The sequence below is a fragment of the Fibroporia radiculosa genome (assembly GCF_000313525.1).
Source record: "Fibroporia radiculosa TFFH 294 genomic supercontigs, scaffold1995, whole genome shotgun sequence".
Taxonomy (NCBI): Eukaryota; Fungi; Basidiomycota; class Agaricomycetes; order Polyporales; family Fibroporiaceae; genus Fibroporia; species Fibroporia radiculosa.
In genome coordinates, this window is record NW_012133325.1 from 12,838 (window position 1) to 36,621 (window position 23,784).

The 23,784-nt window shown below is 50.9% G+C and overlaps 7 protein-coding genes across 7 annotated transcripts; 5 read left to right on the forward strand and 2 right to left on the reverse strand.

Moving 5' to 3' along the window:
- Positions 1-138: 138 nt before the first annotated feature.
- On the forward strand, positions 139-1,805 carry FIBRA_03392 (uncharacterized protein; the record flags this gene model as incomplete). The annotated part of the gene is made up of 8 exons (XM_012325235.1): positions 139-194; positions 240-313; positions 370-485; positions 562-721; positions 778-1,336; positions 1,398-1,559; positions 1,612-1,713; positions 1,766-1,805. The coding sequence occupies 8 exons, from the start codon at positions 139-141 to the stop codon at positions 1,803-1,805; spliced, it is 1,269 nt and encodes a 422-aa protein (XP_012180625.1).
- Positions 1,806-2,639: 834 nt separating this feature from the next.
- On the forward strand, positions 2,640-5,282 carry FIBRA_03393 (uncharacterized protein; the record flags this gene model as incomplete). The annotated part of the gene is made up of 10 exons (XM_012325236.1): positions 2,640-3,168; positions 3,226-3,364; positions 3,426-3,501; positions 4,086-4,116; positions 4,167-4,270; positions 4,680-4,758; positions 4,811-4,862; positions 4,911-5,035; positions 5,086-5,127; positions 5,179-5,282. 10 exons carry the CDS (start codon positions 2,640-2,642, stop codon positions 5,280-5,282), a joined length of 1,281 nt encoding a protein of 426 aa, XP_012180626.1.
- Positions 5,283-5,397: 115 nt separating this feature from the next.
- FIBRA_03394 (uncharacterized protein) lies at positions 5,398-11,461 on the reverse strand (the record flags this gene model as incomplete). The annotated part of the gene is made up of 16 exons (XM_012325237.1): positions 5,398-5,476; positions 5,525-5,576; positions 5,628-5,639; positions 5,694-6,155; positions 6,204-6,366; positions 6,422-6,802; positions 6,852-7,238; positions 7,291-7,399; positions 7,441-7,525; positions 7,574-7,682; positions 8,380-8,802; positions 8,854-9,009; positions 9,524-9,769; positions 9,826-10,437; positions 10,488-10,601; positions 10,652-11,461. 16 exons carry the CDS (start codon positions 11,459-11,461, stop codon positions 5,398-5,400), a joined length of 4,200 nt encoding a protein of 1,399 aa, XP_012180627.1.
- Positions 11,462-12,649: 1,188 nt separating this feature from the next.
- Positions 12,650-13,668, forward strand: FIBRA_03395 (uncharacterized protein; the record flags this gene model as incomplete). Its single annotated transcript, XM_012325238.1, has 3 exons — positions 12,650-12,780; positions 12,827-12,936; positions 12,992-13,668. The coding sequence occupies 3 exons, from the start codon at positions 12,650-12,652 to the stop codon at positions 13,666-13,668; spliced, it is 918 nt and encodes a 305-aa protein (XP_012180628.1).
- Positions 13,669-14,648: 980 nt separating this feature from the next.
- FIBRA_03396 (uncharacterized protein) lies at positions 14,649-16,551 on the reverse strand (the record flags this gene model as incomplete). The annotated part of the gene is made up of 10 exons (XM_012325239.1): positions 14,649-14,753; positions 14,798-14,899; positions 14,958-15,130; positions 15,183-15,527; positions 15,580-15,745; positions 15,799-16,045; positions 16,103-16,172; positions 16,223-16,365; positions 16,419-16,457; positions 16,520-16,551. The coding sequence occupies 10 exons, from the start codon at positions 16,549-16,551 to the stop codon at positions 14,649-14,651; spliced, it is 1,422 nt and encodes a 473-aa protein (XP_012180629.1).
- A 2,699-nt stretch (positions 16,552-19,250) lies between these two features.
- On the forward strand, positions 19,251-22,136 carry FIBRA_03397 (uncharacterized protein; the record flags this gene model as incomplete). Its single annotated transcript, XM_012325240.1, has 5 exons — positions 19,251-19,586; positions 19,877-20,143; positions 20,194-20,893; positions 20,947-21,094; positions 21,152-22,136. The coding sequence occupies 5 exons, from the start codon at positions 19,251-19,253 to the stop codon at positions 22,134-22,136; spliced, it is 2,436 nt and encodes an 811-aa protein (XP_012180630.1).
- A 653-nt stretch (positions 22,137-22,789) lies between these two features.
- Positions 22,790-23,733, forward strand: FIBRA_03398 (uncharacterized protein; the record flags this gene model as incomplete). Its single annotated transcript, XM_012325241.1, has 3 exons — positions 22,790-22,927; positions 22,990-23,373; positions 23,425-23,733. 3 exons carry the CDS (start codon positions 22,790-22,792, stop codon positions 23,731-23,733), a joined length of 831 nt encoding a protein of 276 aa, XP_012180631.1.
- Between the last annotated feature and the right edge of the window lie 51 nt (positions 23,734-23,784).

Sequence of the window (23,784 nt, forward strand, 5' to 3'; positions counted from 1 at the left end):
AACCTCTGCACGAAGTGAATTCATCCTAGCGTGACATCTGGCGTGTCACGCCGCTGTAGTCACAGAAAGCGTGATTCTGCGGGCACGGACTCCTCGGTCCTGGCAGTGGGCTTGACCACCTCCGCCGCTGCGTCCATCATGGCGGAACGTGTCAACTCGAATATGCTCTTTGCGAACTTCAACCAGGACTTTACGTGAGCCAGCCCTGCACCCTTCCATGCTCTTGCTCATAGTCGTAGGTGTATATCCGTCGGCACGCGGAAAGGCTACAGCATCACGAACTGTGACCCGTTCGGAAGGGTGTATACCCAGAGTACGTCCCTTCTTCTCATCAGGCACTGCGTGGTCAACTCCTGGTCCGAACTGTAGGTGATGGCGCGCGGGGGATCGTGGAGATGCTGTTCTGCACATCGCTCATTGCGCTAGTGGGTGCTGCAGACCAACCACAGTCCAGTCCCCGGAAGCTCCAGATTGTGAACACAAAGGTATGTGTGCCCCCCACTGTGTATCCTTACCGATTGTCCAACTCTGCTTTATTTACACGCATGTCCGCATATGCAGAGACAGTCTATGATCTGCGAGCTCCTCTTTCCTTCTTCTATCCTTGCTGTCAAGTTGAATCGTAAGACACTGGTCATTGTGCTCGAGGTTGAGATCTACATCTACGACATCTCGAATATGCGACTCATGCACGTAATAGAGACGACCCCGAACCCTGACGGTACGTTCACATACACCAGGGCGACAAATGACTCATCTCTCCGCTGGAACCTGTAGCTATCGTCGCCCTCTCACCATCCGCCGAAAACTCCTATCTCGCCTATCCATCTCCTGTCCCCTCGCCAACATCTCCCCTGACCCAGCCCTCCGCACAGCCTTCCACCCCATCGACGCCCGCTCAACAGACTGGAGATGTGCTCATATTCTCGACTCGCTCCCTGACCGTTGCGAATGTCATTCAGGCGCATAAATCGCCCATCTCTTTTCTCTCGATCAACTCGACCGGGACCCTGCTCGCGACTGCATCCGACAAGGGCACTGTCATCCGCGTGTGGAGCATTCCTGGTGCGGAAAAGCTTTACCAGTTTCGCAGAGGCACTCGCGAGGCGCGAATACACTCGATCAACTTCAATCTCGTCTCGACGCTACTCGCAGTTAGTTCTGCCCATGATACGGTGCATATTTTCAAGCTTGGCCAACAGAAGTCGGCAGGGTCAGGGTCGAGTGGGAGGACTCCGTCCAGCCCTTCGGAGTCAGTGGACAGCCGGGAGGGCACGCACAACCTGGATGGAGGGTATGATGCATACGTGGACAAGAAGCGGAACGGAAGCGTATCGTGAGCGTTCTGACATATTGGGTTATGTTCAATCGGGGCGCTGATACACGTTCAAATGCAGTTCGAGTTTACGACGAAAATCGATGCACTTGACGAAGAACATTACATCCTCTGTCGGGGGATACTTACCAAATACACTGACGGAGATGTGGGAGCCGTCGCGAGACTTTGCGTTCCTTAGGCTCCCAACAAGTGGTGCGCGATGTATCGTCGCCCTGAGCGGGTAAGTCTAACGCTTCTGTTATTTCAGTCAAGTGAACCCCTTTCTTGATCAGGACTATGCCCCAAGTGATGGTGATCTCATCAGAAGGATATTTCTATTCGTACAACATTGATCTGGAAAACGGCGGCGAATGTTCACTTATGAAACAATATAAGTAAGTTGTCGTCCTTACGTGGTCGAAGTTTCGCTGAATGCTGGTTCTCCAGTCTGCTCGATTCGACTGACGAATCGACAGACTATAGTTGAGCTTCTGTGGCTTATACCGTATTAGTCGACCGCTTGGTCCTGCATACATGATACAATGGCTCAGAAACTGCCTGTATCACGCGCCGTGGCGGTTGTCCTTAGCTGGATATTGGCGATGGGATATACTGAGCCTCACATGGATTCTGGGAGGTGAACTGGTGTGGAAGTACACTTGCAGGTAGATTATGCTTCAGACGAGTGAGCTCCGGCCTGTGTCCGTCTGTCGTTTGTATTTGAGTCTTTCGCATGGGTTTGGCTTACTGTACATAACCATTTTCCTCCTTTCTAGTTGGGCATATACTCATTAGCTGAGATATGCTATGCGACCATTTTGGATGGATGGGTTTTGATCCTATGTCTCTGAGATGAATTTTTACGTGGCTCAAATGATGAGGCCGAGTCTGGCGATCCCTAGTCCCACGTGGTTGTGGCATGTCGATCTCGAGTCGTTCGACTTGCGGTGAACGGTCTAATCTAAGTTCATCTTGAGCATCTTGAATTCGCGTTCGACGGTGTTGTCTGCGGTATTAGAGGACGGTACGTTTCCTAGGCTTTGTGAGCATTTTTACTTGTCGACCTCTTTTGATTCAGTGTGCGGTCCTCGTAGACTCGCAGCTTTCGCTGTACCCATAACATCCACGAACTATCCTCGCTGTGCCCGTTAGTGACCTATCCTCGAATGTTTACACTGTGGAGTCCTGATATTTCTAATAAGTCTACCAGACTTGGACTGAGTGGACAGCCTGCACTCATCTGTACGGCTGGTTTTCCAAAGTACTATCGCCTGCTCTGGCGATTTGCTCCTGATTTCGGCTAATCTCCTACTTTCAAGGCATGGACGCGCACGACTTGGAACTTGAGGGAGCTGACGATGCCACCCTTGCTATTCATCGACGCTTAGTCGAACAGAACCACGAATCGCAAGAGACCCGCAAGGAGATCCTTGCTGTTTACCGGGATACGTGGACTGAATTTTATCAATGGGAGCCGGCCTGGTGTGATTCTCGCCTCAAGGAGCTTGCGCCTGCCTACCCTCGTTTCACAGCGCCCATTATCCTGCCACGAGCGGAGGAGTCAGATGATATGATCGCTGATGACGACCCTCTCTCCTTCTCCGTCACTGATTATGATGGCAAGGATGAGATGACACTCACTTGTACTGAAGAGTGCATTCCTGCTTCGCGAATCGTACCGCATCCTAAATATGAGGCTTGTACTCCATCCATGCGGGCTATCAAGGCTGACAAAAGCTTGGGCAATATAGCAACATTCATACCATATGCTGATGAGGGTTTTGACCAGAGGGGTTACCTTGCACAGTTCAGGGAGACTGCCTGGCAAAACAGGTGGACTGATAATGATTGTAAGACATGATGTTTTGCAGTTTGCAAATATGTGTTGATATATAGTGCTATTGCAGCTCACTTAATCATGCTTGAAGCTGTGAAGCTGCTTGTATCAGAGCATTCATATACTTATGAGAAGATTGATAGCTTGAGGGAAAAGATCTTCTTGCCAGTCAAAAGTCATAATGGGCTTCTCTGGAAAATGAAGCAGCGGTATGCTCCTTATTGTCAAGTTTCTTACCATGACATTTCTATTGATAATTTGTATGTAAAGTGATTTACTCCAGTGGAAAACAGATGCAGATGTTCTGCCTCCACCACCACCTGTTGAAACAAACTTTCTGTTTGATGTGAATGAGGCTGTTGATGTTTTCTGCCCTAGCATGAATTGCATTGAAATTCATTGCATGACTCACAGTAAGCTTTTCAAACTTCAACATTTGAAAGGTGCAGAAACAACTGATAAATGGATGTAGAAGAGCCAAGTCCACCCTTATTTCAGAGAGCACCAGAGATTAGCAATCAAGACCTCAGACAAAGAGTCCAGGCTCCCTGTGGACCTGAGTGCTTTATATTGCATGATGTGGTATGTATTCGAGGTAGATTCAAGTGCACTATTTATCTGAGTACTTGCAGGATGATGATGACAACAGTTCTCAAAGAGAAGAAGCAATTGAGAACCTTCTATATATGTTTCCAGATGAGATGCCTTGTGTATTAGCACAGATTTGTAGAGTTTCATGCTATAAGGTTTGTCTTAATCTGGTGCTGCATTATTATCTATAATTTTTACTTTTGCTATTCAAGGTGTATGTAGCAAGACAAGATGTGGGTCCTGGTGAGCAATTAGCAGAAAGAGCTCAACCTTGGAAACCACAGTTATTTTGTAGGTCATGTTGAAAATTTACTCATTCTGATATTTGACTTTTTGTAGTGGATGATGGAAGGGCAGATAAATGTACTCTGTAAGTTTAAAAATGTAATATCTGAGGATTATTTACTTAGGTAATTCTAGATCTGATTTTTGCAGCCATCCTGGACCATGCAATAAGCAAGCAGATTGCTTATGTGCTGAATTTTGGCTGCATTGCAGACCAGGTTGTAGATGTGATGATAAATGTATGTAATGAGGTTTTGGGATCCACTACTAGTACAAACTCAACTTGAAAATTTAGGTGCTTTACGATCAAGAGGCTGTAGACACCCATACAATAGATGTGGTGTGAAGACCAATTGTGGTTGTAGAAAAAAAGGCAGGGAGTGTACTCCAGGAGTTTGTGTCCTGAAGCATGAAAAGTATGCAAATTTGCATTATCAGATCATATTTATTTACAGTTTCAATGTTTAGAAAAGGTATATTGACATTATACATTCAAAGCTGTGTAAATTCAAGCTACTACAGGCAATGCAATAGACAATGAGAAAACCTTGCATAAACATAAGTGTCATAACATTGTATCACAAATTGGGCTGTATCCTGTGAGTATACATATCTAAATAAAATCTGCACTTTCTCATTTTCAAATAGCTCTTGGAAGTAAAATCTGGAATTCATGGACTAGGTACATTTGCCTGCTCATATCTAGCAGAAAATACTGCCATTGGAGGTGATTTTTACTTATGTTCTTGTTAGGAATGATGTGGCTCACCTAATTTCAGAATACATTGCAGAGAATATTGAGAAGATTTATGTGACTGAGGATGCTGCCAGGTACACTAATTTTCATCTTTGTATAATATACTCAGCTTATTTCAACAGACATCGCAAGCTGAATTATACCTTTGACCTGAACATGAAGCAGATTCTAGATGCTGCTACTGTCGGCAATGAAACACGATATATCAATCATGCAACTGGAAGTAAGGCCAATGTATATGCAAGGGGTATGTAACTGCTAGTCTTTATAAATTACCTGCTAACACATTATACCCAGCACTGTATGTCAATGGTGAACATAGGATAATTTTTTATACTGGTGAGATCTCATTTCTCAATATAAGCAGCACTAGATCTGACAATATTCCAGCAAAAAAGGTGAAGAGAGGCCAGGAGTTGTTCTTTGATTATGGAAAGAAGTTCTGGGGTAATACTGCAACCACTCAATCAGATGCTGAAGCAGAATCAGATTAGCGCACATTATCTTACTCATGCTTTCCTGTCTATACATAAGCCACAATCATGCATTGTACAGTGAGACAACTCAAAATCATCCATGTAGTTTTACAACATGTATTCATCATTACAATCACCTGCTCCAGCCAGCTTGGATCAGCAGATTATTGGTTGCCTGCTCAGCTGGAGGCAATACAGCACTATTGGTCTCCCTAATCAAAGTATAAGTATCTAATCGATGAGGAGGGTATTGAACTCACAGGTAAAACATCTTGATGAGTGATTCCACCTCATCCGCAGACATCTTGATGTCTGACATGGATCATGAGACTCATATTCGTATACAGTGATATGCATGCTTACATTTCTTTGGATCTGTTCACGACGCAAGATCAGCACTCTCCCGAGTTTAGATATATAGTCGCTTACTCTTGCTAAAGTCTTTACCAAGGTTCCGCTGGATAAATCGCTGCAGAGACGGTACAACAAGCTTCACAGCCTCTTCTGAGACCGTGTTTCTCCCCTCATCGTCCTCGTGGAGCACCCGAGCTAGTTGGTGCCTCTCAGTCACCTCGTCAAAGAGGTCAAAGAAGCGCGTAAACTTCTCCTTGGTCGCGCTCTTGCTCTTGTCTTTGTCGTCTGCTAGAGTCTGAAGCAGCGGCGAGAAGTTCGAGTCAAAATATGCCGCCTTCGCGGTGCGGAAGTTCGACTGCAGCATGTCTTGTGCGGGCTTCGACAACAACGCAGGTATCTCGGGCGATTTCGGCCGCAGGAGCAGATGCGAGAGGAGGTAGGATACGTTGTTGAGGAGAAAGATCGAGCCAAACGCTGGCCGCCTGTTTGATCGTGACATCGTCTGCAGTGTGCCGAGAATCATGCTGATCACGTCGTCTGTTCCCTAAGTAAGCAGGAGACCGTAAGCCACCGCGCGCAACTCACAGACGAAGTGTTCGAGGATGCGCTGATTGTCAGTCTCAGTCGATCGCCCGGATTTGCCTACTTGCGCGCCTTCGCCCATCTTCCAATTTCCATCGCCGAGGGTCTGCAGCACTGCTATCACAGCTTCGCGTATCTCTGGCAGCCGCTCCAAATACTCGACAGTCTATTGATATGCGAGCAATGATTGACGGTCACTCGTAGCCAGTCAAAGAACTTACTGTTTGCGTGACATCCATGACACCGGTGCTCAACTCGCCACGGTTACTCGACGCGGCAATCTTGATGTCCGCGAGAAACTCCGGAAAGCTCCTTTGGCACGTTGCGCGAATGCCCTGTAAGCCCTCTTTCAGTTCGTTCTCATTGCGATTGCCCGGGCGGCACATGACTTCGTCCCATTGGGTCTGGTGGGACGTTAAGCATGAAAATAGCGACAGCGCTAGGAGGGTATATTTGTGCAGTGAGCGTTTGACTTGCGTACTGAGAGATGACAAAGTTGACGAGAAGAGAGACACGAGAGGGGTAATAAGGGTATTGTAGGTAGACGCAATGTTCGCAGCGGACGGCAACGGAACGAGTACTGCGAGGAGGCCGTATTCTTCCTAGATATTTTTATGAGGATTTCGCCTGGCAGTAAATACAGAAACGCACCTCCGCTACATTCAGGATGTTTTCGAGGAATGTACCGAACTCTCGTCCGGCAGAGACACCATCGATGGTCCCTGCGCGCTCGGCGACCCGCTTGCCATAGATTTCCAGACATTTCCGCAACCAGGACCCACGCATGTCACCGTAGCCCTTCTGGGCTTCCTTCAGCGCAGCTTGGATAGCCGGCGCAGCGGGATGTGATGGATGTGTGGGCGGAAGAGGCAAGGTACGTAGAAATTCGACAAGGGGACGTAGTGCGTCGAGTGTGGCAGAGGGGAAGGGCATCGGCTCAAAGTCAGGGCCATTGATGGGCGAGCCAGAGGACGCTTCTGCGACCTGCTTTGTATATAGTTGAATCAGCTTCTTCGCCCCTGTCTCGATGATTCGTGCCTATCGTATTTGTGTTCAGAGGCACTTCGACTAAACTAGAATATATGCTTACTGTATCACGAACGCTGCCATCTAGGTTGCCGAACGCGATCGTCGCATTCATCCGCTGTAGAACCTCCATGTACTCCTCAAGCTGTCCTGGCTGTGGGCTGTAGAACCGACTTGTGACAACGAGTGAGTATGGGAATGAGAATGCACTTACCCTCGCAAGATGAGAGCCTCTTCTGCAGCAATGCCCTCCTGATAGCTGGCAATTTCGTCGATCTTCATCAGCGCACTCTCGATATCTACCCATAACTTCAGAGGTGGACACGCTCGATGCAGCCCAGACTTACTCCTTGCCCGCCGCGTTAGTTGCTGCGTGGAGGTATAGAGCGGGAGGATGGATTTTTCAAGTTTGACCAGCCGGGCGTCGAAGCTAGAAAGAATTGCTGCGAGGGTGTGCTACAAGAGGCAGCGGAGAAAGGAAGGGGTGCGTACTGGTCATGCGTTGAGATATTTGACGGGTCTTGTTGAGATTCTGCTCGAGCTGAAACATCGTCAAGTGCGTGAATGCGCTACTACGATGTGTGCGCCATACCAGTTCAATTTCGGCCGTCTCATCATCCATGATGCCTCCCGACGACCACTACGTTCCCAAATGGTTATTGATTTGCGTGCGCGGCTTCCTGTCCAACTCTAAAATGGTTTGACCTAGGATAGCACGGTTTGTGGGCTGCTTCAGCTGAATCAACGCTCCAGTGGTTCAGCAATTCCGCACTAAATTCGGTTGGAACCAGTATCCACTTGCATTCACTGGCTTGACTGGCGCAAATGTTGACGATGGCACGACGGACTTCGAAAGTCTTCACAATGCAGCAAGATATATAGATGCAGAAGCAGGAACACGAGAGTAGTGGTATAGAGAATGATGGCGGTATTAGGCGCCCGCAGTCGCTACCAAAGCCCGCATACATTCTGCTATTTGGTACTCAATTTCGGCGGCATTCACCGCGTATATGACGACCATCTCAGCGCTCGGTGCTACTGAATTGTCACAAAATTTCCGGGTAATTGGACGATATACAGAACCCCCACCGAGTGTATGAGCTCGATAAAATACGGGGTTCAATCTAGTATAAGGAGAAGTACACAAGCTTACAGCCCCTGGTCGTGTAGAAGTTACTGTCCGGTGTCCGCAAGTCTTATGACTCCTCAGCTGGGACGTCCCCTCCGTCTCCGGGACGCTTGTCGTTTCCAGAAGTTTGGTGCTGTTCGCCAGGACGTCAATCGACGATGGCGGCACAAACGACGACACAGGGATGCTAATACCAACCTGGCGCAGCTTTGCTAAATGGATCTTGAGCGTCTCCGCGTAGTTTTCGAAGCCGAGCGTGACCATGGCGTAGAGAATGTCCTCGCCGCCGATCGTCTTGCGCTTTTCGAGCTGGCATTTTTCCGCCGCCTCGGACGTGATGAAGCTGATGAACTCGGAGACGCACTCTTGCACACACTCCTTTGCCTCCCGGGAGATCTTTGCTGTGCCCGGCACAGCGGACTTCATGATACGCGAGACGTTCGCAATCTACGGGTCGCGTGAAGTGCGCACTCCGTGCAATGAATACATGACACGCACCGGAAGGAAACGATCCTGCTCGCGGTACTCTCCAACCTCGTTATCAGTGATGGGCGCAGGCTCTGGGGCCTCCGTTGGCGCAGGGACTACACCGGAGCCGTCATCTTGAGGGGCAATACTCAATGGGAATTCAGACATATATCGCCGGTCTAAATGCTGAAAACAGCCTTTCCCAAGAGTGGGTTTTTAGAATGGTATGGCGCTGCGGTTGGCCAGAGCTGAAAAGCGGAAGACGATAGGTGCGAGGGCGATGGTGTGGAGAGAACTGCTGAACCCTGAGAGCAACGTTGGGCCCGCTTGCCGACCGGGATTGGGAGAGCACGTGCCCGTGTTTCGATCGTCCTGCGGCAATCGCGAGCAAATCGCGAGGCTCGGATCTGCATAAATCTTGGCCACCTACTTGGCTGAGAAACTTCCGTGAGCTTACTATCCGCGGTGCAAGACAGTCATTCCTCTGTTCCTATCTTAAAACATAACCCACAGAACCACCGTATGTTTCATCTATCTACTCCCAAAGTAAACGAACAGTGGTATTGCGCATACACTCATGTCTCTGATATCCTTCCAAACAACTTTAGTATAACACCGGGACCCGGAAATATTCTCTTGCATATTTCCCAGAATTTTTGATATAATCTTAAGCCTTGACGCGCCTGACTTCGTAACGTACCTTGTCCCCGTCTCTGAGCAAGACAATGACCTTGCCCGACCCCTCCTCCCAATGGTCGAGCCTCCTGAGTTTCGGGCACTTCCACGCGAGCATCGACGCGACCTCGTCGTTCTTGCGTACCCGGCTGCGATCGGAAATACTGAGCGGGACTGCTGCCGTCGACGTCGAGGCGACCTCGTAGAAGAAGCGGGCACCGTGGAACGTCGCGAGATTGGACATGTTCGCGAGCAGCGCAGCCCACTCGACCTGTGCGCCGAGCGGCATTCAATACACAGGCAGACGAGGCGAGCGTGCGGACGTACGAAATTGGTGGTGATCAGCGGCGCGGGCTTGCTCGTGTGAGCCTGCAGCACCGCATTCGTCACTCCCGAGCCTGCACGCTTGCCGATGTCGAGCCACGCCAGCTGCGGCACGCATTCGACAAGACGCTTGATGTCGTCCATCTCGTTCCAGCCCGCCAGCTCGAGACGCTTGAGGCTCGCGCCAAAGATGCGTAGGTTGGCGAAGAACACCTGGTCCCATGTCGAACCGCTCAGACGGACGCCCTTGATTGTCTCCAGTGGGCGGCCGCCAGGGGCATCACAGGGGCATTCCAACACTGCATTTGCAATTTCCTTGCTAGCCCGGAGCTCACGCAACCGCGGCAGCGAGTTCGGTGGGAGCATGAAAGGCCGACGGGGCGCCGCTCCCCCTGGGGCTCCTGCACCGAATGAAATATCAAGGTGAAGTGTCTCCAGCTGTGAATGAGCGAAGAGGAAGGTCGCGGTTGCATCAAAACCAGCATGCGGAGAACACCAGAGATTGGAGAGTGACAAGGAGCGCAAATGCGGCCAACGCCCGCAAAGCAAGAAATCGTCCATTACGGGGTTGAAAAAGCCTGGATTCCTGCGGGGGGTATAACCGATGTCCAAAGACTGAATGATATAAGCAAACGGTCTTCGCACAAGGGCTCCAGGCTGCATACCTCTAGAATTGGACAATTGGTGAGCATGGAGGATATCCTTGACATGTCAGGGTTTTTTGATGCGCCGTACGCGTGCTTGGTGGACTGAAGGCTGATCATCTTCAGCGCGGGCATCTGTTGTGCGATCAATTGCAAGTCTGGTAGCTCTGCTGTGAAAGACTCACAATGAGCTGACGCTTGCGCCCACTGTCGGGTCCAGCAAGGGCGACGGGGGTGAATATCAAGTTGTCGTTGATGCCAACCTGTTTCAGAGTCTGGCACCTCAAGAGGATCGGCCATATATTATCTATGGATATAGGGGAATGGTTGCACGACCAGACGAATGAATGCAGGGCGGACATGCGCGACAGGGCAGAGACCAGGTAGCGCTCCTGCTTGGTATGCATCGCGAGCTCGTCATCCGTCGACTCCAAGTCTGTTTCAGAAACGAGGATGTCGGACGGGACCGACAGGGCCTCGGTGGACCTCTCGTCGAGGATCTCGAGGCGGCGGACATTGCGCGCGAGGGCGCGGTGGACGATAAGGTGATTCCAGACGCTGAGGGAGCTCACTTTGCAGCGAACGTCGCGATAATCATAGTGCCTGGGGAATATAATGGTATGCAGGCGGCGACACGAGAGCGCGAGGGCGAGCAGGTCGCGCTTGGAATCAAGATGAAAGACGATCGCGTCGAGGATCTCCGTCGGCTGGCGCTCGAGGGTGCGGCGGGACGGCTCGAGCCCAACGAAGGGCTCGACGATGGTGAGCAGGTGCATGGACAGCCGGTGCTCCTCCGCAGAGAGCCTGAACTGGCAGCCGCCGATGCGCGAGGGCAGCGACGCGAGGAGGGTGCGCAGGACATTGAGCGCGGTGAACGGGTCGGTGCGGTCGTACGAGAGCGGGTTGGTGTCGACCGACGGCGCCTTCCTCCCTCGCCCTTTGTGGGCTGCGGAGGACGCATTTCTGGCCTTGCCTGTCGAAAGACGCGTCGCCATGGCCGTCCTGACTCGACTAGCCCGCGGGGGTGGCCTGCCCAGCACACTTTCCCAGCGCTTGTACGGGCCCGAATGCGAGAGTCACTCTCGCTGCTAGACAGCTTCCCCGCGATCTGCATCGGGATCAACTGCGTGCAATCCAACCAGGCAAAGTTGGAGCCTTGAGACCCATATCATTCATGAGCAGCCGCGGTGGTCTCCTGGCTGTGTCTTCATTCAATTTAATTATGAATAGTTGACGACAACCTGATAAAATTGTGGCGCGATCTAGAGGATAGCCCAAGGTTTTCTGGATCGACCCCCGGAACTGTCGACCAAGTTCGGCACATCTGGGCCCTTGCTCACCTCTCGCACAAACATGCCCCGAGTGGCTAACTTTGACCTCCACGTGGAGCTTGAGTCTGGAATGATGGAAGTGGTCATGAAGACGATGGTACTCGACGCGGGCTGCTTTGGCCCCTTCAACAGCAAAACATGAGAGACGTTTATGGATTCGCCAGAAAAGAATTGGGACAACGCCGAGGGTGCTATTCCGAGGGGGCACTGATATGTCTGACATGTAAAGTGTGCTCAGATACCTGTTCGCGACTCGGCAAGTCTCTCCAGATACGGTATGTACACGAGTCGTTTATGCATACTCGGCTGTTTAATTAAATCTTTTCAACTATACTCGTCTTGCGTACTCCAGTTGCCCATGCTCGCAACGCATATTGAAGTCTACTTCTAAACTAATGGTGCATATTCGACCACCAGTACTATTCTCAGATCACCACGTAAAGCAGCTGACTGTAAGTACTTGTACAGCTTGACTAATTATCAAGCTAAGTATTTTTGCCTGATACATGTACTTACTCACGGAATTATCATGAAGTGAATAAAGTCAATGCGGTCTGTACTAACGCGGCATCCATATCTCCGCCAACCGGCGTTTCAGATGTCCAAGACACTTAACCCCGGCCTTTCATGAAGAGCAACCGTAAACATATGACACTTAGTAATCGGTAGTTGACGAGCGGGGGCAAGCACATCCCCAAACATGTCGCAAATGGGATGCAGTGAGAGCACCGCCGCTGCTCGAGGCTGAATATATGAACGATTGCGTTCCTCTCAGAGTGAGCCTACCATCGCGCGTTTCTATCCATCTGCGTGCAACCCCAACCTCAAGTAAACCGCTTGTTCTGATTTCCTATGGAGAGCACGACAGTAATTTCTGCAGCACCTGGGGATGCTATGGACCGCATAAAGCACGTAGAGCGACAATATCAAGCCTTTCCAGGTTCACAGTACGTGCTCCCATCAGACGCTCAAGAGGCGGAAAGGTAAGCACGCTCGCCCGCGCCACGGCAGCCCACTCACATCGAGCAGATTGTCTCGCCAGCACCGTCTCTGGCTGAACATCTTCGGGAACCGGCTGATCTTCCCTGACATATCTTTCCGTGGGGATGAGTGCATCCTGGAGTCTGGCACCGCTAACGGTCAGTAGACGATGTTGGAATAGAGACGACAGACGCGTGAATTGACCGCGTCCAGGGACATGGCTGCTCGACGTCATCAGCAGAGACATCGTGCCCCGATCGGTCGCCTTCGAAGGCATCGACATCGAGCCGCGCATCTTTCCCGTCGACAACGCACTCGTCGCCGCTCGCGGGAACGTCCGCTTCTCCGTGAACACGATCACCAAGCTGCCCCTGGAGTGGGAGAACAAGTTCACCCTCATAAACCAGCGCCTCCTGATCGCCGCACTGCGTGCGGAGGAGTGGAAGCTGGCCGTCGGCGAGATGTATAGGGTGCTGGTGCCGGGAGGCTGGGTGCAGCTGGGAGAAGTTGGGCGCTGGGAAGCGGGCCCGGTCACCGCCAAAGCCACTTCCCTCATCCACGCTCTCTTCGCGGCGAAGGGCATGGTCGCTGACTGCGCCGTCCAAATTCCTGACATGCTGCGTGGTGCCGGATTTGCGACGATCCACATCGAAGAGAAGGTCGTCCCAATATCAAGCCGTGTTGGAGAGGAGGCAGGAGAGATGGGGAAAAACCTGATAGATGTTATGAGAGGAATGAAGACACCCATCTTGAACGCCGGCGGGTTCGGTATAGTCAAGTCGGAGGCTGAGATGGACGCTCTGCTCGACGCTGCGATAGAGGAATTGGACAGAATGCCGAGTGCGAATATTCGTTGGAGTGTCTTCTGCGGCCAGAAACCAGTCGTGTAGTATAAGCATGTATAACATTAGAACAAGTCTGCTGCTGAACACTTACCATAAACGCGAGATCCGTGCTCCGGAAATCAAAGGGGTAAGGCACAGATGCTCAACGAGATACACTCGTGTTATGATAGAATGCTCGCGGCCAATAAGCAGATGGACATGACGAACAGCAAGTAATCCAGTCTGCAGTACGTCGACATTGGTTGGGTTCGAAGCTTACTACTTGCGTAAATTTGTTGGAGTTGCAGCCATTGTTACAGAGTAAACCTTTAGGCGATGAGCTCGAGAATGACAGTTTAGCCCTTACCTTCAACAATTGCCGCGCCAACTGGAGCCTGTGACAGTGAGAAGTGAGAAGGCATGAGATGACCGAGCCCCATCTTCTGATCATGAGTCAGATCTTGAGGTGATTGACATGAATCAGGGTCAGATTGAATTCAAGTACGTGGAATATTACTATCACAATTCATTGCTGCAGTGGATGAACTGAGTTCAAATTTTGCTTCAGGGACAGGACTGGTACATTATGCTAGTTCTCGAGGGGAAAAAGGAACGCCCAGAAAACTTGCGCGCTCTCATTCCGACACGGGGAATCGAACCCCGGGCTATCGCGATCACAAATGAGAGGCGATAATGTTAGCCACTACACCATATCGGATATGGATCTGTATTAACACCATGATTTAATGAGGAACATCTACTTTGCTCTTTAAGACTTGACACGACAGACGCTGCGCACATCTGGGATAAGAGTAGGTAATCCTTGTCATATCCACGGTGAAAGCGCAACAAACATATAAGAATTGATTATACTTGGACGGACATCTAACCAAATCCAAGGGTCCCAACCAGAGCCCATACCAATTGAACATAAAATACGTTACATCACAAATGCGTCGTCAATGAGACATTGTCCGAATCGTAAAACTGCGACAAGATATAGACTATATGCGGGGGCCGATGCGAGAGGTCCTGCGGCCGAGACATCATGACTTGCTCTCAGATTCGACGATCTCTTTGTCCATAGAGGTGCGATCTGCTTCAGGGCCTTTCTCCAACGTCTCGTTGCGGACGTCGTCGACGTACACCATCTAGCGAAAGTTTCCGTTAAAAGTCATCGAAGCCAAGCCGCAACAATCAGACTCGCCTTCTCATCATCGTAATTGGTCTCCTTGATGGAGTGGATAACCCAGAACGCAAGCGGGAACGATACCACAAGCAACATCCAGCTAGCAAGCTATGATGGGCACCATTAGTCGATGCTCCTGAATCCCACAAGACACGGGCTCGCTCACAATCTCGTTCAGGAACGGGGTAGCAACGGCGTCCATCCCGTAGCTCCCGGCGGAAGCAGCGCTCTGCATGGCCTTGTAAAGACCAGCGTATCGAGCAAGGATGAACGGGTCGTTCGTCAGCGCACTCATGATCCAGTACGCGAGGGCCTGGTAACACGAGTCGCCAAAGTAATCTATACGCCATCGATTAGCAAGTAGCAGAGCATCTTCCCACAGACCACGTACAGAAGAAGAACAGCGGCGCCTTGCCGCGGTACGATGCATCCTTGTAGTTGATCAATGGAAGCACCTTTGCCTCCGCGCGGTCGAATGTTGTCTGCCACGAGAGCCCACACGCCCAAACGATACTCGTGACGACGACGACAGTGGCAAGTCCGAGGTAGCCACGCGTACGGCGCTTGACCCATTTAACGTCGAGCACGAGGTAACCAATCATGAGCGCGCCGATAATCGCTCCTGCGGCCTCTAGCACAGCGTTTAATGCACGGGTGGTGCCATCAAAGCGCGCGGTGTTCAGAGCACCCTGGTACGCGTAGAAGTAGTTCGAGGCAAAGAACATTGGCATGAGTGCTGTGAATATGTGGTCAGGCTGCGTTCAGGCCGGTGTGCACGATGATCATACCCAAGATGCGCCAGTTCTTGAGTGTCTTCCACATCCCTACGAGTTCTTCATGTGGTTTGGAGGCTGCCTCCAGCTTGACAAGAGTGCCGTCCCCACGGACGATGAGATGTGGTGGGAGGATGAGGACGACGGACGCAACACCAATAAAGATGATGACGAGAAAAGCCTGAAGGAGGAGTTAGTTGACATGGAGACACTGACAATGATGCACCCGCGCACAATGTACGTAGAAGTGGACACCGAACCGAGATCCCCAGTGCGAACGTTGATTGCAAAGGCGATAACGGCACCGATGAAGGAGCCAAACATGAATAGGGCCCAGAACACCGCGAAAGCCTTGCCCTTGTCCTTCTCGAGTGGATAACTCATCATAATTGAACCTTGCGCGGACCAAAGCAGCGCAGCTGTGATACCAAGAATTGCACCAGCCAGAATCAGGAACCAACTGGTGCCTTGAGTCTGATAGCTATCAAAACAAGGGTCAGGGTCAGCGGAGACATGTGCGCATCCACAAGACACTCACCACCAAAGAGCACCGACATAGAGCGCATAGCCAAGAGTGCCGAAGAACAGTGTGAGCCGGGGTCCGATTACTGTGCTTGTGTGAGCCATTGCCACAACGTATACGGTGCGGTATACGCACTGTTGTTGATGGATCCGCTCACTAAGCCCGTAAGCGCAAACATGCCATATAGGACACCGTTGGCGGTGTCGGAGAGCGAGATGTTCTCCAGCCCTCCGGCGCCCAAGTTACTGACTGCATTGAACATACCCACCGTGGCGAAGCTGTACATCATATGAGAAAGGCAAGATAGAGGAATGGGTCCACAGCGACTCACCATGTTATGCCGACGAGCACAACCTGCGTCATTGGCGCGCTGGGAAGTGAACGGCCAGTAAGTGAGTCACACGAGCACATGAGAATATTCATTGCACGTACGTATAGAATGCAGGCCACTTCCATTGAAACATGGTGGATGCTGGTGGATGGGGGGGAAAGGCGGGCTCGCAGCGAGACAGCGGGCTCACGCCCCACAGGGTGCATCCTCGGGTTTATAGCTGGAGCGCGGAGAGCGATAAGCTGAGAGATTTGGCGCGGTGATGGGGCCGAGCTGCTTCTCTGGCGCGTGGACTGGGCAGACCTCCGAGCGAGCTAGGGTGGAAGTAGCAAGTGTCTGATGCCGGCACATTGACAGATGGCGGAGATCCAGGGCGAAGGCATTGCCTCTTTACCGCGATGGGCCCGCTCGCCGCACCAGGCGCGTCCTCATTACAGAAAAGATTTAAATTTGACTGAATCTTGTCTGTTCACATGGACACGCATGTTCTGGGAGTCTTCGCTTTTGCTGTTCACGCGGTCAGAATTATCCGGGGTCGAGCGAGCGTCTTACCTTGACTTGACTACGGATCTGAGAAACTGCCATACCTTGCTTAGTAGCCGAGTGAAAACATAATGAGATGGTCGTACTAATGTTCGGAACATACGAAGACGAGCATTCGAGAAGAAGTTGGACGCGGTGCACCGGCCGCGGTGGCAAATCCATAGCGCCCCGATAAGGTTAATTAGAGCCGAGCACTGGCGTCCAACGCCACCGTTCCAATGTCAGCGGCCACGATGCCCCTCCTGCCACATCCTGCCTGCCCCACACCATGCCTCAGCTGTCGAAACAACTGCCTTGAGCCTGTGGATATATCCTCCAATATTCTCGCTGGTCCATCGATAACAATCTCATGTGTGTCCGCGGCCAATAATTTCCGTGAGATATGACTAGTTGGAGTCTGGTCATTTGATGGAGACTTCCTGACAGCTGATTTCAACGTTCCACATGTGAGTCAAATTCTCTAGGGGACGCGGGCGCCAGGCTGCTACATACCGCACGCCGCACAGGGCACGGCGACTCGATCACGGCCACCCCTGGCAGTGGCAGCAGACGGCACAATCATTCTACTTAAGTATCATTTTAACGGGCTTTTCGGCGTTCACCCAACACACTCCGTGCTCGTAGGTATGTTGTCAAATCCTCTATCATTGTGTCAACTCCGAGCCAACTGGATACTGGTGCCGGTGATCTGGTGCCTGGAGTCCATCTTTCTAGCGTCTGTCCGGAGCTTCTAGAGGTCGAGTCTTATCGCCTGAACGTCGGCTTCGTTTGCTCTCAGATCCAGCTGTCGTTGAAAGGTGTCTGACTGGGGACTGGGCGAATGCTAACCTTTTCAGTTCAGAACATCGATACGCAATCTGTGGCCATTGAGCGTCCAATACGCACCTCTCCAACTCATATCAAGTCCGCGCATGGCTGGGCTAGTCCTCAGTCAATGGCTTCCTGCTATCGTTTGTTCTCGCTGAGTCTGTCAACAGGTGATTGGGACTCACGAACTTTTGATTTACCCGACTATCTCTTGTTTGTTTTTGCCCGAAGCAGATCCGGTGCTGCTAGTAAGTAGAGCAGCATTTCGACATCAGACCATCCTTATCGCCTCCAACATGTTGGTACAATTTACTCACCGAGAGAACCACGGAGTACGTTCGTTGCCCGAGACCACCTTGAGACCACTCGATCAACCCCGCTCAGGAAGGTTGGGTATTCGAGTTGGTGGATTAAGTTCGGGTGACATTGACAGGACGCCACGAGGAATGGCTCATGGGGTCCGCTTTATCTGACGCTTCATGAAAGCTCATATAAGAATGTGTCTACCCACCTGCTTAAAATTTTCTGGTAACAGTGATAGATCAAACTGTATCTCGTCTTGTCAACATCTTGTTGTTGTAAATACCAACCGAGGTGCGCGCCGGATTGATCATCTCCTATCGTTCGGATTTCCTACCAACCCTCCTAGAGCTTGAGCCGTTAAATAAATGGCTGAAATTATGTGGATCGGTGCGGCCAGAGGAGCAGCTTGACAGGGCAGTACTACCGGTCAGATACGATATACGAAGCGCATAAGGGCAGAAGCTCTGCTTCAATGCAGGTGACTTTCAATGAGCATCATTTCTGATGTGTTCAGGTATGGGCTATAGGGGCATGTAGAATGTCCGACCCGTCTGCTAATACGATCTTTACATGGCAATCTACAAATCAATTTTGGTGACTAAGAGCGTAAAATTTATCTGCGTAAATCTTACGAGAGGCGTTCTGCACTCAAAACGCCTTTCTGCGCAGAAACGCGTTTTGTCGTTTCTAACATCACGGTGTTGACTGGTGTGCTTTGGACCAATTGAGTCTCCTCCTGCCAATTATACTGCTAAAATGACATTATGCTTAGCGGTTCATGAACTCGATAGGTAATACAATCAGAAAACACTGGTACTCCTATTCGTGTCGTGTTATAATAGTGACTGGGAATTGAACGGAAATCGAACGGTAGTAGTAAGTACAACGAGTCTCAGGATCAACTCATGCATTATGCCTTATAATGCCATCTATGCAAACGCAAGAGCGGGGATCTCCGGATATCGATCTCAGACACTTAAATATATCTGTCATCGTCATAAATGCTGGCTGCGAAATTAGTCGAGTCCTGAGTCGAGTCAAACAAGATTGATTTATTCTCCTGCCCCCCTCCTTATTGCCAACATTCTGTCTTTACGCTTTGCTCTGAATTTCGTCCGATCGCGCTCTCTTCAGAGGGGATCTGTGCTTTGTTCCCGAGAGTTCAAATCGCAAGTGGAGATGGCGGACTCTGAGCTCGCAGAGGAACTGGAGAAGTTCACGATCTCTCCCTCGATTCCAAAAGAGGACTCCGAGCTTATTGACGACCTGCACAAGCTTTCAAAGAAGAACCCCAAACTAGTGAAGTCAACCGAGTATGCGGCCCCTGCGGATCTCAGCATCAAGGTGCACAGCTGGAAGATGAACGAGTTCAAGTACTATGATGTTCCTTCCCCGTTTCCGACCCTCGCCCGCGGTTTGTTTACACAAGAGTTGGATGCGAGTTGTACAAAACACCGGATCGTCGCAAGAGGATATGACAAATTCTTCAACATTGGCGAAGTTCCGTGGACAACGGTATGTATTTTCGATCGCATCTCATGGGCGCCCGATGACGGTCGGGAGTCGGTGGCGAACTAGACGTATCTTCTGCGGGATGGTTGCACCCTGTCACTCTTTGAGCTTTGCGGCGACCTTCAATGTATCGTTGTTCACGACGCTGCTAGGTTTTGGTCGCGTGAAAAGCTCTTTTAGCGTGACGGGGAAAGCGGTTCCCTGAATGTTATATCCTGAATATGATCCCCTGACCATTGTATCGTGTCATCCATACCGATACTTACACTAATTGCACTTTATCATACTGAAAGTGGGAATCTCTCAAAACACATACGGGTGCACCGTATACCCTTACACTCAAATCGAACGGGTGCATTATATTCATGGCCGCGCTTACTCCTACAAAATTGTTAGTTACATCGAAGCATGCACTAGGTCATTCTAATGCTAGCGGGGACGCAGAGAGCCATGCTCAAGTTGGCGAGAAATGGCTTCGCAAGCACCTCGCAGATGCAGGAAAGACGGAAGAACAGTTTGCTGGGACGCTCTGGGCTAAGAATTGGACTGCTGTAGCTGAGGTACGTATTGACATCACGGTCAATTAATTGAGGACTCTTATTTTCCACAGCTGTGTGATGACTCCTTTGAAGAACATGTCCTGCCTTATGGCCCAGAGAAGACGGGCCTGCACTTACATGGTCTCAATGAGTCCTCGAAGCAATTCAAAACCATGAATCAGGACGTGGTGGATGCATTTGCCCGGGAATGGGGGTTCATCGTCACGCACTCCCTCGTCCTGCAGTCTATTCCCGAGGTCAAGGAGTTCACGGAGGCGGTCGGAAAGTCCGGCGAGTGGAATGGCGAGGCACTCGAGGGCTTTGTGGTGCGCACGCGCGTCATCGAGCCACCGATAGAGGATGGCAAGCCTGTTTCAGCGCCGCCATATCGCGCCGGGTCATCGTTCTTCTTCAAGGTCAAGTTTGATGAACCGTACATGATGTATCGTGACTGGCGCGAGATAACCAAGACGTTGCTGGCGAAGGGAATAAGCAATGCAAACCTGCATAAGAGCAAGCTTCGCCGTCCGGAAACGAAACTATACGTGAACTGGGTCATTGACGAGATTAAGCGTGACAGCTGTCAATTTGAGGGCTATACCAGGGGCAAGGGCATCATCGCGACGCGCCAGCGATTTTTGAAGTGGAGAGAAACTGAAGCCGGGAGCACGGCCGCAATCGAGATGGAAAAGGCGCCTGAAGAGAAGAAGCCCGGAGAGGAAAAGAAATTTGGCAAGACAATCATCGTGCCTATAGCTGTTCCTGGCGTTGGTGCGTCGCGCTCACCCAATGCCACGTTTTGCGTATTCTAACTCGTTTTTCAGGTAAGACATCAATCGCAGTCGCACTAAGTTATTTGTTCGGTTTTGGGCATACGCAAAGCGACGATATCAAGATAAAGAAGGCCGCACCCGTCTTCATCAAGAACGTGATAAACTTGTTGAAGACGCATGACGTAGTCATAGCGGACAAGTAGGTTGTACTTCGTATCTAAATATCCAGTAGCTCAATCTCGGATCCCGATGCTAGGAACAACCATTTGAAACAGCATCGCCAGCAGCTGCGAGACGCAATTCGCGACTATGATCCACCAGTCCGACTCATGGCTTTGAATTGGTCGTTCGACCAACCGCTCTCGACGGTCCATCGTATTTGCGGTGACCGAGTTGTATTCCGCGGAGACAATCACCAGTCCCTGCACGCGAACATGGAGACAAAGGCGCACGAGGATGTCATATGGCAATTCATAAATCGGGCTGATGAACTTGCCGACGATGAGGTGGACGTTTCGGTCGAGATGGACTGGGAGGAATCGCTTGAGGACGCCCTCACACGCACGGTTGATGCCTGTGTGCGCACCCTAGGCGTCCCGAAGCCGGACCAAGAGAAAATGGGTGAGGCACTGGCCGTAGCGCGTGGCTATGCGCCAACAACGAAGAAGCCAACAGCGGAGAAGACCAAGAAGGCGCCGGCCGTGCGTTACTTTGGCCTTCTGGCTGAGGTGGATCTAGTGGATGTAATCGGGCGTAGGCTTGCCGAGGCTGACACTCCTTCGGAGGGAAAGAAATTCTGGGATGTACTACTTAGCAAGAAACGTGTCACCCCACGTCCACACATCACCATTGTCCATTCAAGAAACCTACCCGACCAGAAGCCTTTATGGGAACAGTGTAACGCTCTTCATGCACAGGAATCGTCGCCTCTGTTCCGCTTCCGTCTCGGGCATGTGGTGTGGAACGACCGGATTATGGCTGCCACCGTGCTGGACTTGGCAGTCTCAACCAATGATACAGATCCCGATCAGACAGGAATGGATTTTGTCTTGCAGCTCCCGCACGAGGTGAAAGACAGGATGCACATTACTGTGGGCACGCGCGATAACGACGTCCCCCCTGTAGAAGCCCGTGAGCTCGTGTGGGATTGGAAACAGAAGGAGGGTGCGCTCAAGGGCATAGAATCCGTGGAATTGAAGGACGTATGGGTGAATGGGAGAGTAAGGGGTTTGATCAGCTGAGGACGCGGCCGTGGACGACTACCAAGCTCAAAATTTAGTTCAATATGATTGCTCTAATCGGATATACGGAAAGGCTCTGCAACGCACCGCTCACAAATTCACCACTATTGTATACACAATACATTTCAGGCTGTAGCAAGTATATTTATTTGACTGTGGATCACTACTACCGCCTCGAGGGTCAGATGTCTGCCGGCCCTATGCTTCAGATTTCCTGGTGTACTGACTCAAGCTGGATGTGAGCGCACGACGAAACTAAGAGTCTAGTGCTCAGCAGTAGCCACGACGGAATCGCTAAACGTTGAACGCCTCCCCTCAAAAAAATTTCCCCGCTCTCCTAACTTCTATTTAACCATCGAGTGTATTCCAGGATATAGCCGCACAGTAGATCCAACCCGAGGCAAATTTGGAAGGTTTTTCTTGTTATTTCAGACCCCAGTAACCAAAGATTGTGTTTTTGAGCAATCAGCCTTGGTGGCATGGCAAAGATAGTCGCACAAGAGAATACATAGTAAACGTCGATCGCACGTGGGCGCGTGTCTTAGACCTTGTCCCCATAGCTTGACCCGGGCTTGCATGTCGTAGCGGTATCTAGGCTCTGAAGTTCTTCCTGGTTCACAGACACCAGGACATACTGCTACACTTCCATAAAAATGGCCCACGAGGATGCTCCACCACACAATTCCGCTACTATTCCAGGGGACCGACAGGACGAGTCGGAATACAAGCCTGTCTTTGGACTAAGTACATCGACCACAAATACAGTACCGCGATGGCTTCCAATATCTTTGGTACGTTTAAATGCCCTTGTGAGCACACCCAACTCGGTTTATCCACAAGTGTGAACTATTAGCTGGCGTTGACTACCGCAGCCCTAGCTGTTCCAGCCGTTCTCCTGTGGCGGCAAAGGGCACCCGCACTAGGTAAAGTGTTGACGAATAACAAGCCCCCGCCCCGTCGAACGACTGCTACGGTTATCCTTCCTGCAGCAATTACCCCTGCACAGCGTACTCCCCCACCAAGAAGGAGAACGGCACCGTCAGTCGCAGTCGCTAGTCCCGCTATACCCGCATCATCAGCCACGTCTTCTACTACCGAGACTGCGCCTATGCTCACGACAGACCAATTCAATGGTGCTCTATATTCTGCGAAGGCGTTTGGAATCGCTACGCTAGTTGTCAGTGTCGTAGCGGGTACGGGAGTCTGGGGCGTGAAAGCAGCGCTCGACGTTCAAAATGTAAGTATTATGAACCCCTTCATCTCAAATGCTCATTCTCTCGCTGTGCAGACACAAGAGTTTGCAACACGCATGAGACAGCTAATCCTGACTCGTATGCCTGTTCTTGCTTCTCGGATCCACAGACCACTAGAACCAGACGATGGGCTACCGTCAATCACCGGTCCACATCCCACTCCTGAGGAGTCGCTCCTTCATACGCATGGAACACCCAGGTCGATTGAGTGGTCGTGGCCGGACGCGGAGCAGAGGTTGAGAGATGCATTTGAGAAAGATGGTATTTCGGGCTGGGCTGCGGCTGCAATGCATGAACTAGAGGCGGAAGGGCAAATAGAGAGGCGAAAAAGAAGTCACGTCTGATACATTAGACTAACCTATTTGTCTGTCTCAATCAAATAGTGCGAAGAGACG